We start from the raw sequence: 20,626 nt of genomic DNA, 5'->3' as shown, positions 1-20,626 counted from the left end.
TATCGGTATATACTTCTAAATAGATGTTAGACTATCTAACTTTGAATCAGTTGCATTTTTTTGATTAATCAGTTATTATTTACTGATAAATCAGTCACATTTATTGATTTATCAGTAACAAAAACTGTATTTTTAACAACGTTATTGTTAACAAGGGTTTCATACAATAATTATAAAAAGTACACATTTTCCTTTTGAGGAAATTATTTTTCAGCTTATGAATCATCATTAATCAACTTACAAATTCAACACGGGACACAAACCATCGACTTATCATGATTGTAGTAAATGTCGGTAACACGAATCTGTGTCCAGAGCCGCTCTCGCCCATCTGCTTTAATGATGCAATACGTTTTTGAATATTCAGAATTTTCAAATGAAAATTGTTTGTATTTAAGTTATTTCAGTTTTAAACTTTGCAAATGCCTTTTAATAAATGTTTTTTTTAATTTTCTAATAAAATGCGCTTTAAACTATTATTTCTGCTGACTTTAAAGTTATATATTTTTATTTTCTCATGTTTATAATTTTAAATTTATTCTATTTTCATCGTTTCAATTTTAAAAGTTTGAAATTTCATTTTAAATAATTTAATAATGAAGGTTTTCAAATTAATTTTTTTATGACTCACAATTTGAACTTTTTCAATTGTGAAAATTTGAAATTGTTTTAATTGTTCAATTTTTAATGATAAAAAAATATATGAAAAACGCTTATTCTTTCCAGTTGAAATGATTTTATTGTAGAAGCACTTCAATGTAGTTACCGATATTCAAACTTTTCGATTCTGACCGTAGGGTCGATAAAAGTAACACATTACTCTCGAACACTGTAAAAATTGTAGCGAAACGTTCAAGCTAAGAACAAGGCCTCAGGGATTTAATGTAGAGGAAAATTCTTTTTAAGAAACACTCAACTCGAATGACCCAAGTATTTGGCATGCTCGATTATGTTTAGTTTAGAGCGCGATCACGTTCACGCTACTTTTGGCACGAAGTCCAGAAAATCGAAAAAGAGACAACAGGAGTCTAACGATAATTCGGTACGGTATTCTACTTTCTGGGAAGCCTAATGTCGACATATTTGCAGGGCAAAAGCTTAATCTTTCCGAAAAAGAGCAAAACGCATATTTTTAAAATTCTGAAAAGCTCGGGAGCTCCTCATGGTTTAGTTTAGTTTTTAGTTGTACTAAACGTAATACGCATATACTTCACACAATCTTGCGCATAGATCTAGACCAATTCCAGATCAGCATAGCCTATCGTAAAAATCGAATTAAACTTTTCATTTTGACACACTATGTCGTAGACCGCCATAATACCATAGAATTTCAAAACACAACTGGATACATAAGTAGAAGCTTAACAGAAACAGATGACGATGAATATAAGCAAGAATCACTTGACAATGTACATTTACTTTCCAAACGATTTTTAATCGTTTACTTTTTTGATGCGTCTCTCTCGAATCGATGTCGTCGTGACCCTTATCGGATGGTTTGAAATGAATATGCACTATTTCTTTGGATATAGTTACTTCTGATAATAAGGAGATTCATAAATAGATATATAAATATAAATATGTTTCTATATATATGAGTACAATTATTATTACAAGTACATCTTTAGAATATGTAGTGAGAAATATTTAGAAAGAGAATGTTTTGTGAAACCAGTTTCTTAACTCCTTTCAGAAAAATATTGTCGACATTATTAAATACATTTTCTGACCATTTTTTTCAACAAAGGTTTTATTAATATTTAAAATTAAAATTCTAACTTTGCTGTTATTTTTTTGTTGTCCTACTGTTCGGTAAATTAAAAAAATAGATGTGTTGTTGATATTGTAAGTAGACGCGGACTGAATTTCTATAGGTATTAGAAGATTCTATATAATTTATTTGATAAATTCCTTTTTTACACCAACACTTTACAAGTTTTTACTACCGTACGATAAGGGTCAGGATGAATGCACCTTGCACTTGGTTTATGATAACGTACTCGAATAAATGTGTATAATACAGAATAACGAACCACTGATAACTTCACACTATCATTAAAAGGACTTTAATTTAATACAATATAATTATCAATAAAAATCGATCATCGCCTTGTGATTCGATCGAAAAAAGTGGGACTTTCGCCCTCACTGGAAAACTTTAAAACCTCATCGAGAACCTACTCAGTCAGTCGTCGTCAATGAGTCAACGGAATATTCGCTCCGTGAACTATAAAAAATCGTTCATTTTTTGCCACCAGCTTTGCGAAGCGAGTTTTGGTCAATGTTTCGACTTAGAAGGAACGCAATTAGATCCTGAACTTCATGAAAGAAACTGTGAATAGCTCAGATAAGACGTTTCTGATTCTCTGAGTGGATCCAAAGTACCAGAAAAGGCTGTTAAAGACAATGTGGTTCTTTTTCTCTTATTGTAAGATCATCCGAAAAAAATCTCTCTCTTCAAACCATCCACAGTTCCCAATATTAATCTAATCAAGTCCAAGTCCACTCTTATCATCTCGAACCTTTATTCCTGTTCCACACTGATATCCACTGTTTTGACCCTCGCCGCATCAGCCGGCAACAGTTGAAGCCGGTCCGGTTCTGCATCCAGCATGATGATGCACATGAAACTTTTTCCCGAAGCCTGGTCTCTCGGATAGATCGTGACAGGAGCAAACTTGTCTACTGATCCGTCCACGTACGAGCAGAGTTTCTTATATACTTGGGGAAAGTGCCTTCTCAAAGAAATTCCACGTATCTTGAGCTGCATCTGAATATTATTAAAGCTAATCTCCCTACCTCTTCTGGGAGTATTTTGTCCATTGCTTCCAGGCAAAGAGGTAAGAACCAAAGTATCCGGTGATTCCAATTCTCTGATAGCATGGCATGGTGAGGAAGTTTGTTGTCTACTTTGCGGCGAAGCGGAAGATGATGAAATTGGTTGCCTGCAAGAGGCCTCTAGTCTTATCTTGGCACATCTGGAGACCAACTGTCTTTCCCACTTTACAGCTCCACTAGTGGGGACTTCGCTAACAACGCAGACAGCCACGTAGAGGACAAGCCTTGTTTCTGGATTGTAGGATTTGCAGAGCCTCATCACCTCGGCGTAGAGCTCAGAACCCATCTCACTGGGAAGAAGATCAGACCATCTCACGTAAGTCGGTTCCCCCAGGTCTATAAAACCATTATTGATGAATTTTTCTGCAGCTTCCGGACTGGAAAAGAAACACTTTACGGTCCCACGACCATGTGAAGCGTAGCCTCTTTTGGCCAGGGCTGAAATGTGTTTCAAGGTTGTGGGATCTTCCTTGGCTGATGAGAGAACTTGTTTGCAAAGTGCACCAGCCCGAGAATGCAAACAAGTTCTGCGGTGACGCTGCCAGTGGGCTCGCCTGCATTCCCTGGAGCAGTAAAGACAAGTACAATTGTGGCAGCTTTTATAGGTCCTCCGGGCCTCCACGACGCTCGTCACGTTAGTGCACTTGTTGTTCCGACAACGAACTATCTTTTCCAAGGCGCTGAAGCCTCCGTTCTCCTGTGAGTTGTCGAAGGATACCCGTCGCTGTCGCAGGTTTGTGGTAGACTTGGAGTTTGAACGAGAAGGTAGAGAGTCACTACCTTCGCTCTTACGACGCACCAGTTCCCCTATGTAGTAGGAAGCATGCTCTTCTTGGGCTCGAACGTCCAGGACACTCCTAGCGGACTCTGTGGTAAAGAAAGTTTTTTGTTCAAAGTTATTTTAGTAGTATATATAGTGAATAGAGGAATCGTTTGAGAGCTTTGTGATCCATTTTATAAATAAATTTTAATTTATTTGGTAGAATATCAACCATGTTGGAACACAAAGGAAACAACACATGAGGTCTATAGTATTAAATTTTAACGTTATTTCTTTACTAGGTTCCCACTATGGAAATGCGTAATTCTTTATAATTAATGTTAAAATCTTCATGTTTCGCACCCTGATGTTTGACTGTACAGGGACAATGCTTAGGATTCTTTACATCATATTTTTCAAATGCCTTTTCGGATGAATGAAAAGTCTGATCTACTCTCAATTTCTGCTTTTCTTTAGACATTAAGATTTCAATTGAAATAATCTGTTTTTAAGCCTAAATCTAGAATGTTTAATTTAACAATTAGTTATTGAAGTTTGGTGTTTCTTGTTCATCCACTAGAAAATTTCAGAGTCGTGATTTTGATTTAATCTCAATGATCAAGCTACAGTTTTCAACATATTTTCGTTATCTAAATCAGATACTAATACAGCATTATTCCCTTTTTTACTTATCTAAAAGAAGCATCAGCAGAATTTTCAAAATAATGTCAAACTTGAATTCTACAGACCTCAAGGTTTGCTTTCTTCTTTCGTAGAGTGATTTATCTTTTGGCTGAAGTTTGTCTTCAAAGTAAGTTTTTGGAAAAATCATTGAAATATTCTACGTTACACTATTTTAGCTTTTACTTCAATTTATAGACCATAAAATATTGGTTTGTACTATCCTTATAGTAATATCAAGTAATAAATAAATACATTATATTATATTTAAATAACTTTATACATCAGTTGGGAATGTAAGCTTTGTACGTTCAGCTCAACTTTCTGGCTTTATTGTACAACTAGTAAAGTACTTATATATGTATTTTAAATTAGCGTCGTAACTATGGAATTATCTATATTAAGATTTGGGAAATTTATATTCTAACTCTTTACCTCAATTTTCCATAAATAGTTCCACCTTCCGTTTTTAGCTTACAGCTTCAAGAGTTTCTAAAATACCTAAAAGCTATAAATATTAGCGTAACTTATAATAAAGTATTTGGATTTTGGGATTTTTAGTTATTGAATTTAAACATGAATAAATAAAGAATACCAATTTTCATCTGTGATGAGACGAAGAATGTTGAATTGTCTTTTTTGGACTTTAATTATTTTCTTGAGATATCATATTTAAGGATTGAAGCAAAGCGATGTTAAGTACATTTGAGCATAATAAAATGGATCGCAATAGCTCAATAAGGAAGAAGGTCGCATTAAACGTAGGTCATCTAAAGTTTTTAAATTAGAGTAAAACAATTATTGTGATACATATATTTATATCAAATCAATGGCGTAACTAAATCAAAAAGTGCCTTGAATTAGGAATTTTTACTTTTGAAGTTTATCTGAAAGTTTCCTTGCCTTTTTCATTCACCAATTGTTTATTTTAACTTAAACTTATAATATATTCTAACTTTCGGTTAATATTTGCATATGTTATTTTTTTATGAAATCTGCTCATTTAATTAAACAATATAATGGTCAAATCTTAAAATTCTTATTTCCGTTTTATTTTACAAACGTTTGAAGATAAAATTAATTCAGAAGAACTATCCATAAAGTTTTCAGACAGCTTAAATTGAAGAGATTTTGATAATAATATAGCAGAAATCTGAATAGTTTCCCTTGAAGCTTATAGCTCGAAAAATATTTTTGATTTAAAGTAACCCACTTGTTAAAACTTCGTTTTAGATTCAAGAATTTATTTCATAATTCGAAAAATAAAATGTATAAGTACAAATTTTTGTATGTTTTTAGCATATAAATAAGCGCAATTCAATATTTATTGTTTTTTCGCGAAATGCCATTAAATGAGAAGATTTTCGAAATGGTCTGAAGGCAAACAAAAGCTTTCACAACAAAGTGTTCAACAAAATTAAGGTTCTCTTTCGGGAAAATAGAATCCTATTTTGTCAATTCATTTGGTTTTAAAATTCCTTTTTATATAAATTTGTCACCTTTGTCAAAACAATTTAAGTTAACAATTTTTGCTTGATCTTTGTTCAATTTTACGTGAAAATTATATTCTACTTATAAAAACAAACCTCTACCTGTCCACAGAACTGGTTCAATCATTTTCAAAATAGCAAAATGCTTCACTTTTACATAATCATAATTAGTATATTTGAAGCAACTAAATAAAAACAGGTGGTATCGTATTTATTGTAACGTAACCTAGTGTGACCCTTCAATATATAACCAATTTAAAAAAAATTCTTTTACTCTCATCCACAGAACTTTTTTTTATCGTAATAAAATTTATGCGTTCTAAGCAGTCAAGTTGTTTAATATTCACAAAATTTCACACACGACTTGAAGTTTTTCAATGCATTTACAAGAATGAAACAAAAAGTATTCTCAGTTTACATCGAAATCTTTTGAGCGCCGAGGATCGAAACTTTTTTTTAAAGCCAAAAGTGGGGTCTAAACTAAAAATTTAAATGTCCGAAATAGTTAAAATTTTGAACCCGTGAACGAAAGCCAAAAAATTGTATTTTATATCATCTGCCATTCAGAAAATGACGAAAATTTCCATTTTTGGCCAATGGGTAACTTCAAGTGATGTAACCGATTTGGCTCATCTTCGAAACGCATGATTTTCTTAGCACTGGAAAAAATTCCGTGAGTAAGAGCAAAATAGACATTTTCATTCACAACTGGCCAAAAACAAGTGTACAATCAATTTTCGAAATAATCGGATATTTGATCCACGCCCTCAGTTGGATAGTCACTGACATCCTGAGGACGTACTAAAGACGATTCTTCGCGTCAACTGGGTATCATTATTTTTATTCTTACTTTTCGATTCTATTCTTAAATTATTTCTTATCCATATGAGTGGTACTGTAAATTAGAGTTACGCCATGATCAGATTTACATTATACATTGGCCAATAAATATTGACTTCGCACTTAGATGACCTATAAACGACCAGCGTTTGCAGGACATAGGATGAGGAATCAATGCGTTGATGTGTGGTCAATCGACGATGTCGATAAATGAAGTGACAATGTTCGACAATTTCTGAAGTGGATTTGGTTGACTTATGGATAATGATGAGGGCGTGTGAAAAAGCACGTGTAACACTGGATCACTCCTCGAGTTCTTCAAGGTTTCATACCTTGTGTCCTGAGGATCGATGATGCAACTTACGAAAAACGACGAGTCGCTGGCGACTTTTAGCTTGTTGCAGTATCACGAACTGCCGACCCGCTCGTCTTCGCGAGGGATAAGAGAATAGAAGGGGGATGATGGGAGGAATGAACTGAATATAAAAAACGTCAGAACGAAAACTTACATAGTCCTCCTACCTTGGAGGTCTTGGCGCAGGTCGCTACAGCTCTTCCCGGCTTTGACATTCGCCTGATTGACGTTGTTTCGTTGGCGAACGGACGTGGAACCGGAAACGGGTCCAGGTCCAGGGCTTGGGGTTCGCGCGGCGGAAGGCAGACCAAGGAGGGAGTCAAGAACGTCCTCCAAGGTGGTAGAACCGGGGCTCGGCTTGTTCCGAAGAAGAGCTGCTGTCGCCATGGCCTCGCCGGTATCACTCTGCCCCGATCCTAACGATTTTCAGAGGTCATCCTCAAGTTTAAGAAGCCTCGATCAAGTATCAAGAACGGTAATTCGGAGAAAAAAAACACTGGACTTAAGAAGCTCTCCTATTCTAAGCTTTTTCAGAAAAGATAATGTTACAAATTACCGCGGGGATGAAATTAAGAATCTTTTTTCTTAGAGTAATACCGAACGGCTATATATTACTGAAAATAAAAACTACGTTCTTGCAGAATCTGAAAAAAGTTGTCCCACTAAATAAACACTTACGAGAACTATGCATTCAAACTTAAATGAATTTTTATCCAATCAAATTTTATATCAACGTTTAGCATTAATGCCTTCTTCTAATTTATAATTTTTTATACTAGATCTTTAGAACTTTAGAATTAGATACAGTAAATTTTTGTGTCAACTGAGTCAAGGCATAGAGCAAAATGATAAAAGATGAATATTATCATGTGAACTTTTGTCATGGGAGGTTTGATCAAGTTCTTTATACTAACATAAGTCAATGTTTATCACTTAAGTTACAACCATGTTGTGCAGTACTGAGATTCTTGCTTGCAAAATTGCAATGATCACGAGGCTTTATAATCATTTTTTTTTCAAATGCTTTCTCAAAAATACTACAAGTGTTATTTACTTCAAACTCTTGTTTTGTTTAAACGCTAATATTTCGATTAAGATGATATTTTTTCGGTGTGAATCCAAGCCATTATAATCATCATAGTAATTAAATTTTAGGTCTTAATGACTCATTCTTTCCTTTCAAAAATTTTCCACAGCTTCATTTGGCACGATTTTATAAGAATTGAGGTGACGGATGTAACAACTCGACAAGCGCTCGAAACCGCGCATAAGTATTGTCCAGTCGGGAAAATCTATCAATAAAAAAATTGACCGAAACATGAAACAAAATTTACATTCGTATTCAGCTTGAAGCATTTTGTTTAAAAAGCTAATATGCTTCTTTTTTATTTAATAGCAAATTGATTCCGAACGAAAACCACGTTTTGCCAACTTCGACCAGTGGAACGGTCATCGAAAAAATGTTAGTTAAAGTAACTTATCGCGAGAAAGTTTTTCACTAGACTTTGAAAAAGTTTTTCTGAAAATTTAAAGAAAGTCGGTTGAAAATTGTGGAAATGGCAGCGAGTTGAAGTCAACACACGCTGCCGATGCAGTGCTCCGTTTATCAGCATTTGTTCCTAAGCACGAAGCAGCTAGCCAGCAGCGGCAAAGAGCAAGAAAATGCTCCAGCAGCAGGGTGTGTAGACTTCAACTCGCTGCCATTTCCACAATTTTCAACCGACTTTCTTTAAATTTTCAGAAAAACTTTTTCAAAGTCTAGTGACAAACTTTCTCGCGATAAGTTACTTTAACTAACATTTTTTCGATGACCGTCCCACTGGTCGAAGTTGGCAAAACGTGGTTTTCGTTCGGAATCAATTTGCTATTAAATAAAAAAGAAGCTTATTAGCTTTTTAAACAAAATGCGTTAGTTAAAGTCATCGCTTATATATTGAGAATACACCATACAAATTTCAAGCATTTGTATGAACACACAGCCGAATAATCGCGATTTGTGTTTTACAAAACATCGATTTTTGATCGGAAAATTTTCTAAGTTTTTATTGTTTATCTTAAGTAATAATTATCCAATGAAAAAGTTTCATAAGAAACATTTTTCGGCTGCTTCAAGCTGAATGCGAATGTAAATTTTGTTTCATGTTTCGGTCAATTTTTTTATTGATCGATTTTCCCGACTGGACAATACTTATATGCGGTTTCGAGCGCTTGTCGATTTGTTGCATCCGTCATCTGAATTGTCTTTCGTAAAATTGTATAAAAACCTACAAAATAGAATTCGGAAGAATTTTCTAAGAAAAGAAAATGGATTATTGACGATTAAATTAAATCACAATCACAACAGCAGTTCCAACACAGAATTATTACACTCTTTTAAAGATTATTTTACAAAGGGGTCTAGATATTTTTTGTAAAAGATAATTAGCTAAAGGAAATGTTGGAAAATATATGCCAATAAATCTACAGAAGATAGTGCAATTAATAATAGAATGGAAGATACAATTAAAGATAAAAATATAAAATTTTATATGAATAGTATATAAAAAATTCTCGTAATTAGGAGAAGGCATTGTAACTCAGAAAACATACAGCATTTTTCAGCTTTGCAAATATCAACTATTCTAAAATATACATTTTCCTTTTCATGCAAAATTGAAATCGAACCGATTTTGAGAATGATCTTTCATTAATTTACCCATATTTTGTATTCCAACAAGTAGCCGTGATTTGCAGATTTAAAAAAATCTTTGTTAATAAACAAAACTTTCATCATCCGTAAAATTTGCCACATTTCCTGTAATCATATAAATATAAAAACACATGCATATGGCATTTCTAAAATAATGCAGATAAGGGAACTTCTAGTTCTAGCATCGCTCTAATATTCTCAAATTTGGTTTTTAACTGAAATTTATTTATTTTGAATGCGTTTCAATGTAAACCATTTACATTAAAAATAAATATTTTATTTCTTTAATTTTTCTAGGAAAATTATTTCTTATTTCTGTAGATGAAAATTCGAGTATTATTTAAATATGTATTAATTTCGAGAGAAAAAAAGTGAAACAATATCATGTTCTTTTTCTATTACAAAAAAAATTGAGACTTATCTAGGGATGCAAGTTCTTAAGTTTTTATAATTATTATTATTCAACAAAAAATGCGACGTACGTAGTTAGAAAAATTTCTAAACTAATTGGTTTTTTTTTCTTCACAAAAGCTTGATTAATTATAGCGATTGTGATTGCACCACTCATTTGCTTTTGAAGCTAAAAAAAATTTTCGATTCGGTTCCACATCATCAACTATATTTTCGGAAACACCATACGGACACACCTTATTGGGAAGTCACGAGGCGCGCGAAAAGAGCTCGACTTTCACAATTGAAAATAATCTGCTTAATCAAATAGAGAATAATGAAAAAGGAAAAGGCGATGCTCAACAAGCATTTTTACGATAACGATAGAAGTATTACTTACCGTAAGAAAATGAAAAGTATAGTATAACTGAAACTAAATAAGAGAGGCGAGCGTGAGAAAGACGTAACAATACAAAGATACAAACAATAATTTATTTTGTCAAGGATACGTCTACAGAAAATGATAATTGCCGATGCTGCGCGTACAAATAGTACGGCCATACTTCAATAGAGTAAGCACCCGTTATCAGAACCGTTCAAGAATATAATGCAGCTAATAAAATATGCTCGGAGAACAGAACAGAAAAATAAAGATACTACATGCCAGCAGTCAAACGGTTTTGCGAGCGCTACTGTCGTAATTAAAATCATAGCGATATCAATATTAATAATTAATAATAATCAATAATCAATAATAAGCATAATAATAATTAATAATAATAATAATAATAATAATTAATAATAATAATAACCAAATAATAGCATGATCCAACGTGTATGCAACACAATGGTACTGGACAGAATATGCCATGTGCATATATGCTAAAGACGTCTATATACGTATACAGAAACGTAAATAGGGACAACTTTACAATTAACATACATAAACGCAAATATCTACGCAAAGGCTAGGTGAATTTTACGGGGTTTGAAGGAGCAAAGGTATACTCGATAAGACGAGTTAATCGAGTGGTTTCAGAAATCCAGTTTACGAAAAAAAAACACAATTCATTTTACAAGTGCACAGCTTAGAGATCCTACTCGTTCCGTAAAAATTGTTTGTTTCGTTAAAAAAAAAAGCGACGAATAAATGGAATACCAGCAAAAACGCGCATAATCGATTCTGCTTCTAACGCATATTAATAGAAAAAGAACATTCAAACTTCACGAGATTACTATCCACAATTTTTCAAATTTCTCCTTATTTCTTAAAGACAATTGAAGACTTGAGGATCATGCACTAATCTTAACGTCTCATTCTTAATGCGCTGTTGTTAAATTCAGATTTTCTTTAGAAAAGTAAAAAAATAGATATTGCACGATCTTCGAAGAGGCGTTTTCATTATGGGCGGTTGACCTAATCGCAGCGTGACACGATTCAGATAAGACACGACTGGCGTGCGGATTTAAAAGCATTCTTTAAAAGGTACAACTGCATCTGAATTTGTCGCTGTGCAACGAAACTTTTTGCAATTTTAAGTCGGGCTTGATTTTTTTCTCTAAGAGATGTGGCAGAAAAAACAACGTAATGCGAATGAAAAGTTCGAGTTAACTTCGGAGTTGGGCTCATATGCAAACAAAACCTTCAATAGAATGTATAAATTCATAAATGATTGTAACAACTCTAAAAATAACTTTGGTAAAATTCGATTCAATACATACTTTCTAAGAAGCTCAAAGAATGAGAAACACTTAAAATCAACAATAAGATTAATCACATATTTAAAAATGACGTGCATGCAAATTGAGTAAGAATTTTTGAAGCTAGAACTAGTTTAATTTGAAATAGTTAAGCTATTAAATCATCTATTGAATCTTCTTTAAGTCTTCTATGGAATATTCTATTGAATTTTCCTAATGGACACTAGTTTAGATCTCGACCCAACTCCGAAAGAAATCAATAGCCGTATCACGCAAAAGTCTTTGATGATCTTGCAACGAGTTGATATTAATCGTTGAAGTTTCGATAATCTAAATATTGAGGTCGCGTAATTTGATATTGGTGCAAAAGGGTGTAAAAAAAGACGTCTGTGAGATTCGAATTTACATACGAATCGCGGCCTATGTAATAATATGTACAAGTAACAATGATCTTACCCTAAGAAAAAAATCACCCGTCGTCTTTCTCGAGCACCTATATTCTTACAGCCAAATGATCTGCGTCGGACGGGCAATTGCGATACGATATACTTCTCTTATTTTCTGCGTAGAGTGAAATTAATTTAATTACATCAACCGGTCATCTTTGTACGCAAACTTTAACAGCAAATATTACTGTTATTGCTAATCTAACTAAGACTCAGTATTCAATAATGCCGCAGAATATTTGTCGTCTGAGACTGGGGAGGGGGGCACTTGTACGTCGTTTAAACCCACAAGACCAGAGGTATCCCCACTCGCAAGCGTAAAATTGTATGTGAGTTTATTGAATCCAGAGTCTCACTTGTATGCTTACAAGTATTTTTATTCACATTTATTAATATTATTAGCAAATTATTATACAAGACGCAGAAATCAATCTCATCGTGGCAACTGTTCCGATGGAACTTAACCGCGGTCTTGTTTTTCAAACTGCGACGAACTGAACTCGAGTAAATTTATTGGAAAGATGCCCGGAATCGCGAGACTTTTGATTCCCTCTCAGCCCGGCAGACGTTTTGCCCGCTGGTGGTTCAGTGATCCCTGCCAATTAGGAAGTAACCAGTGCCCGAGTTCTAGGACATTGCGGTGTTCCGGAATTCTTGACTTTGAAATCTTTAGTCACGATTTCGACATTTTTAAAACAAAATTTTACTTTGGTTGTAATTTAAATTTTTATTTAGACATCATTCCAGGACTGAATCTACAGGAACCACAGAAATTGCATTTACTTTAAGCAGCATTAAGAATCTTAATGCCGACACTGGTAATAATGAGAGATTGTAAAATTTTCTCTCGAAACTTGGATTACACCCAATTTCCAAATACATGCAATACTTTGGATAGGGAACAAGATACAATAACATGCATCAATTCCTTTCCACTTTTGGCTTAGAAAACTAAAATGTCTAAAATACTTTCTACAAGAGAAACCAAAATTGGGAAGGCATCAATGTAAAGCAGATCATATAACTAAGTGACATAAGGTACATTGTTAAAGATTCAGGACCAAAAGGATGTCAGAGATGCGAGTCAAACGAAGAAGAGAAAAATACTTTCAGATTATTGACAGATACCAATGGGTCATAACTCCAGTTCGTTTCCGGTCTTCAAGTCCTACCAACAGAAAAAAATCAACCAACTTGGCACCCCTTTCGCTGCATCCTAATCAGAGATCACTGAGCACCAAAACGAACACTTGGTCAACGACAAAAGGATGAAAACCGTTTCCGTAGGGAAGGTTCATGTTAGTGTAGAATCCCGGAGGAATTATTGTAGTTGGAAATAGTGGAAGGGGTTTTTCGTTATGCGAGCAGCAACTCACCGCGATGGTGTGGTTGCTGCTGCTGTTGCTGCGGCTGAGGTTGTATCTGTTGTCGATGTTGTTGTTGCGTATAGTGGAAAGACGCCGAGAGAGATGGACTCGTTCCTTGGCGTTGATTTTGGTGAAATTGTAGCTCGTCTGGAGTTGGTGTTAGGTCTAGAAAGAGACCGGAAGACGCAGAGTCCCCACAAGTGCAGGATCCGGTGGTGGTGCCGTTACATCCTGCGCAGCCGTCTGCTTCAGGGGCAAGGCTCATCGGCGTCTCAGGCGAATCCAGTGGCTTGGTACCCACAAAAGAGCTCTCCATCCAGCACAACCTCGTGCACCCTTCGGTGAGACGATTCGTGAAGATTAGATTAAGTTTTTAGGAGGTGTGGTGGACCAGACTAGCCCTTTTCTAGTTATTGGTCAAGCTTTTTTTAATTCGTTTGCTTTCTATCGAAACTGAACATTTCGCTTAGGTATTAGATTGTCCCAAAATCAAGGTGACTACTGATTTGAAAACAAAAATTGAAAAAAGAATCTAGGAATTCACGGCTCTGATGCAGAACAATTTTAAAGCTTTTAGAATTGAAAATTTCAAACCGTTATTGCACCCAACTGCTCAATTGCACAATACACAGTATTTTTATATTTACAGCGTGGAAAGATTGTTAAAATATACATTTTGCTGTGATGTTCAACTGATAAATCGTCAAAATTATTACTTGGAAATGCTGATATTAATTCAACTTAAGGATTATATTTTGCCATGTCCATGAAACAGTATTTTTGAACTGGAAAACGCCGGATAGAAACTGTAGATAAGTTAATCATTCTTTTCAAATATTTTAGTCTGAACACAAAGCAGACCTTTATATTTTAGTTCAAAGTTAGACGTTGTCCGTTCGGGTTAAGTGACAAATACATATAATTTTTGGTTACTTTTCAATAAAAATGTAATTTAAAAAATACCTCAATTAAAACGTTTATTTTAAATGGTACATTTTAAATCTCAAAAAAGTGAATATTATTAAGTCCACATTATGTCATTACCAAAATATCTTTTATATTTGTGCTAAATTAAATCATTAATTTCGTTAAAATGTATTTCAATGCCTTCTTTTTTATATATGAATTATAAGTTCTTTAATAAATATGATATTTCTTACCATTTAATTAAGGTATAATATCATTTAAACTTTGAACTTCATTTTCTCAGTTTAACAATCAATGGTGATGGCCCATCCTAACTCTCGAAAGACAAATATTTATTTCGAGGCTTTCAAACAGAAAAACATTTCGAATTGAACATTTTAGAATCTAGTTTATTGAAAATGAAAACATTAAAAATTAAATAATTTTATATTTAAGGCAATTAAAAAGAGCCAGATACAAGATACAAAATTCAACAATTGAAGTTTTCTCGTTCATACATTTTAAAGCTAAAATTATTCAATTTTGAACATTTTTAATTTAATTGTTTCGCTACTAAAGCTATATGTGTTTTCAACACTTCATTTGAAATTTGTTCAAAAATTGTTCTTAATTTGAAATATGTTAATTTTCGAAAGAACAATCTTAGTCTTTTCGATTTTGCCTCTAGTTAATTTATAACTATTCACATTAAGTTGGCTTGCATCTTTAAATGGTACAATTTTGAACTTTTGAATTTGAAAAAAAGTGTTGAATTTTATAATCTAAAAATTGTCCTAATTTGAAATATATTTGCAGAATTTAAAGGATTTAATTTCTAAATATTAAAAATGTAATTAAAACTTTCTTTTTAATTTGTCAACTATTAATTTGAAATTATAAAATTTTCTAAACTACTGACTTTTTAAGGATTTACCTAAATTATGAAAATTTCAATACTATAACTGTTTTCGACCTAAAATTACTGTACGTTGAAAATTATAAATTGACAAATTTGTAAATATTGATGCTTTGATTTCTAAATTATTCAATTTTCAGAAATTTAAATTTAAAACAGAAGAATTTTGTTTATATTTTAATCTAAAAGTGTTGAATTTTTATTTCGTCCAAATTTAAAATGACTGGCTGGCTGGAAGGTTTGGAACAAACATTGAAAATTGTATATTTTCAAATTTTTAACGTTCTGAATTAAACAATTAAAAATCGGTGCTTAAAAATAAAAATGGTCAAATTCAAGCCATGAAAATTATACGGTCTTGTATTTTCTGTTATTTCCCGGTCTCAAAAAACTCCCTATTTTTCTGCTTTCCTGGTCCAGTGGCCACCTTGAGAATATTGAAATCTATTGCTTAATGTACTTATATTGACTTATAAAATAAGTAAAATATATTTAACCGGTTAAAGTAATAAATTCGTAACCGGTGTTACGAAACATATTTGAACGGCCTTCCATTTAATATAAAGCATTAGAACGAATTTTATTTAAAGTGTCAGACTTTTGTCTCATAGATAAAACAAGCGTTGTAAATTAAACCCTGAGTTATGAAGTTGGGCCAACGAAGTGAAGACAGTCCTGAAGAAATTTAAATGTCGACAATTCGCAGAAGGCTTAACTGGACTGCGTTTACAAAAAATTACTTGATCTTTCAAATATAGTTTTCTTTTATTTCTTTATTTAGTAGCTTCGGTTTTCTATGATTGCTAGCTTGCCAGATGAACTGTGCAAATTGAGCATTGAAATGGAATTTATGATATATCGTTTTCGACGCATATTTAATTTTGACTTATACTGTTAGTTACAAAAAAATATTTTCCAAAGTTTGTATTGCCCTATATTCTCGCCTATATTACACACATTACAAATGAATCAATTTTTAAACATAATTTATGAATATTTTGCATGTATTAACAAGTAATTGTATTGAATATTTTTAAACTGCCTGATCAATATCGAAATTTATAGAACAAATTTTGTCTAAACTGAAAAATAATTTCCAATTTAAGAACCTTATTATGTACCTTAAAACCTAAATATCTTAAAAGAAAAATATATAGTCTATATCGCATTTTCCATCGGTAATAAAGCAAGTGTTTAGTTAATTGTTAGTCTACCAAAGCATTTATGAATAGAACGTATTAGCAAAAGGTTCATAAATATAAAAGAAATAGATCCCAATGAATTTTCGAAATCGAAAGGTTTTAGCTTACGATTTTCTTTATGAAAAAAGTCTTTAAATACATACACCACGAGATTTTTTCCAATCAAACGATGTTCAGCAGCGGAGTAAGTATTAATATTCTCATTACAGTAAGCAGATCCAAAAAATTAAATTTCAAACAAAGAAAACCAATACGATTTTAAATTTAAATGTGTTGTTATTTTCAATAATATTTGTTAAGGGACCCTAATTTTGGTTGTCGTTTATGACAAATATAAAATAAAAAAAACAAAATAACATTTCCCATATTTTCATAACTCTTCCACTTTCCCTCACAGACTCCTATAAAATGTGAGGCTTGGAAAATGTTTCATGCACCAACGTTTATTAGGTCAACCAGATATTGATTTTCTGATGGAGTTTGAAATTTAAATTCTTCGCAAGAACTTGAATCTTGAAAGTTTAATAAACTAGAGATAGATGAAAATACTAACGCAGAATAGAATATAAATTTGAGGGCAGTTTAAGTACTACTAAATGTTAATTCACAATTTTACACCCCCCCCCCCCTCTGTAAAGCGATTCTGTTACTTTTTCTGTATTCTATTGCCATTGTGTAATATTATATTATACCCTTCTTCGCCCACACTAAGGTGGTTCTTGTTTTCAAATATTTAAAATGTCGGGCTCCCGTCTCCTAGTTTCGCGAGTTTAAATAAGAAGAAGATGTCCTGCAATTTGTAGACCAATCAGATAATATTTAGAGGTCTTGCATGGGTCTTAAACTTTCCATGTATTTTATATGGGCAAAATTGAGGAGAAGCTTTTAATTGAGATAAAATTCTCAAAGTTTGAAATAAAACGCCTACCTAGGGAGTAGTAGCTTTTGAAAGACTAAAAAAAGTGGTCCGTGTGAAATTTAAAATGATACAAAAATTCAAAATTGCGTCGATCATTATTTGTGCAAAAACGTGATATTTTTGTATTTTCAGAGAAAATTACTCGACACGCAACTTTGTAAGATAAAAAAATGGCGGTTTACGTGATCTCGAAAAAATCGCATTTTTTGTCATTTTTACTGATGGCTCATACAATTCTTGAAAAAGCCATATTTTTTTATTTCTCTTAACAGTTGTTTAAAAATCGTGTTCTATAAGGCCACTTGTTATTTTTTGAGAGTTGAAATATTTCTGCATCACTAGTTTATTCCTACTGATACACTCGTTTTACTAAAGAATTTTGACCAAATTTCTTTAAAAATCATAAAAAATGGGATTTTCTCGAAATTATTTCAGCTCCCATTTTGTAATTTTACGCATGGCTACTTTTTTAACTCTGTCAAATGCTAGCGCTCCCTACGTGGACGTTAAATTTGATTAAAATCTGAAAAAAACGTAACTTGATCAGAAGCTTTTGCTCAATTTTCCCAATATAAAATACATCACAAAATTCAAGTCTCCTGCAAGACCGATTGTGCTAAAAATTGCACGGCATCTTTTTCTTATATGACTTCACGAAACCAGGTGGTGGGAGCCTAACATTAATTAACCATTGTTTATCCCACGTAGTAAGGACCACCCTACCCCCACCACGGGATGCATAACTTCAATAATCAGCTATTGCAATAAGAAACTTTTAAATTCTAATTTTAATCAATTTATTTTTTAACTGAATTTTACTTCAAATAAGAAAAAAAAGCATTTTTTACTCCGTTGGGTATAAATTTTTGAATAACCCAATATTTTCTTCTGAACTTCAAATTATGCTTAAATGTTGATGTCTTGAAAACGATATGCATCCTTTGACTGAAGCCCTTAATGTATGGGGAAAAAATGTTTTCTAACATTGAACCGCTTGCGACCAAAAGGGGGCGCGGCCGGATTCAGCCTGAGAAGTATTGTTCTGAGTGTCAATTTTAAAAATCTTTCTAATTTCAATTTTAAAGACTGATACTTGTAGAGAATTTCAAGGCGCATCTTTTTTTCCTCTTGCAAAAAGTTATCGGCTTTGTAGTTTTTGAGATAATTGGTAAAATGTGGATTTTTTGAAAACGAAAAATTCCAATCTTTTTTCACTTCAACTCGCGCTATCTAAGAAAGAAAAACGAGAATATTGTAATAAACAAAAAAGTTATTAATTTTTTTTGAGGCAATGCAAAAATCATGAATTTTAATCTTCAAGTGCCTCGTTTAGCGAACGAATTTTAAGCTACGGAAAGCTTTCAAAGAGAAAGTTGTTCATTAAGGTTCAAAGAAGTTTTCTGGACAGTTTTAGATCAATTGGTTTAATAGTTCAAAAATTATGAATGTTTTAAAATCCAAGCGGTAATCTTGACGCTGCCCAAAAACGTGCCTGGCCGGCTACGTACGCGCTGCAGCGAACGACGTGAAGGTCAAGTCAATCTTACCAAAACAAATGCACAACAGTCACTTTTTTTGTCATCTTCTATGAAATTCTACAAATAAAGCATAGAATCAGCGAAGTGATTGTTTCTTATAATAGTTGGAAAAGCTTTTTTTTGAGATTATTGAGATTTTTGAGATATTTTTGAGAATATTAATTAAAAAGAAAAAGATATTAAAATGAAACAAGGTAGAGAAAGAACTAGAAATGAAGATTCGTGGATTAAAAATCAGAAAAAATGTTCCAGAGATCAGGTACGATTGGAAACCGTCAATACAATTTTTAAATAAATTTAAATCATAAATTTAATATTTTATGACTTTTTTATTCTTGATTTTTTAAATAAATCTTTTACTGAACTATATATAATATGTAGATAGTCTAAAGTAATTATTTTAAATTTTTAATGACGAAGTTAATAGCATCGTTTGATGAAAAGACAGTATTTCTAAAGATTTTTTAATCCCAGAGAGATCTTTTAAACCTATTGAATCCTGCTGTGGAGAAAAATGTTACCAAAAGTTTTCAAATGTGCAACAAGAAAAAGTACATACAAATCTTTGGAATCTCGGGAACTATAATGAACAAAATGTGTTTCTCAGAGGATTGTTAAAATGCAAGGATCCTACCCAAACGAATGCACGTGAAAAACTAGGAGGGTTAATTCATTGGATATATTTATTTCCTACTGACGAAGAAAATGTTCCGATTTGTAAGAAATTTTTTTGTGCTTTTCTATGTTTGGGCAAAAGAAGAGTTGAAAATGTTCAAAAAATTTTTTAAATAAGCAGCCTTTAAGAAATTTGGCAGGTGTAGTACGCAAAAGTTGTCTTAAATTAACAGAAAATCAAAAAAAAAAAAATGATTGAAGAGCATTGCGAATCAATTCCACATCACAGTTCACATTACAAACGAAATTCTACCAACCTAAAATATTTTGATAATCCTTCATTAAATCTTGTAGAACTTTACAAATTAGTCGGAAAATATTATAAAGAAAAAACGGGGGCTAAATTGACAATAAGTCAAACCGTTTATTTTAAGTATTTAAACCGAAACGTTGGCTTCAGTATTAAATTACCTAGAACTGACGTGTGCAATACTTGCTACAAAAACGAGACAAATGGAGAGGTAAACGAAGAAGTAGTTAATCACAAAAACAATGCTGAAATTTATTTGAAGTTAAAAAAGCAAATACTCTCTGAAAATAATAGTCTATGCTGTGAATTTGATTTTGCACAGAATTTGCCACTACCGAAAATACCCGTGCCCGCGCAGTTTTACCTACGTTTAGCATGGCTTTTTCTATTTAACGTACATGTACATACTACGAACCAAAGTTACATGTTCCCTATTCTTGAGGGAATTGTAAAGAAGGGTGCTAACTCTGTTTGCGGTTTTATCAAATACGCGGTATTAAAAGAATTTGCTAAAAACAAGTTCAACAGCATAACATTATTTTCAGACTCATGTCCGGGAAGAAATAAAAACTACACAGTGTTTCATTTTTTGGTTTTATTGTCCATTTATTTGCAAAGCGAGATTAAATATGTGTTTCCAGTTCGAGGCCATTCCTATTGCCA

At 32.7% G+C, this 20,626-nt stretch overlaps 1 protein-coding gene across 3 annotated transcripts in view; it reads right to left on the bottom strand.

Annotated features, from left to right (window-relative positions):
- Window positions 1-716: 716 nt before the first annotated feature.
- LOC117180887 overlaps window positions 717-20,626 on the bottom strand; it is a 266,828-nt gene continuing 246,918 nt past the window's right edge. For 2 of the 3 annotated variants that reach the window (XM_033373464.1, XM_033373465.1), the window contains exon 10: window positions 717-3,705. In XM_033373464.1, coding sequence (XP_033229355.1) covers window positions 2,525-3,705 — 1,181 coding nt within the window. In that variant the 3' untranslated portion in view covers window positions 717-2,524. Of the gene's footprint in view, window positions 3,706-7,131; window positions 7,381-13,566; window positions 13,894-20,626 lie in introns of all 3 variants that reach the window. The other variant, XM_033373466.1, reaches the window with a different exon arrangement.

The sequence above is a fragment of the Belonocnema kinseyi genome, chromosome 9 (genome assembly GCF_010883055.1).
Source record: "Belonocnema kinseyi isolate 2016_QV_RU_SX_M_011 chromosome 9, B_treatae_v1, whole genome shotgun sequence".
Lineage (NCBI taxonomy): Eukaryota > Metazoa > Arthropoda > Insecta > Hymenoptera > Cynipidae > Belonocnema > Belonocnema kinseyi.
This window is presented reverse-complemented; position numbering and strand designations above follow the sequence as displayed.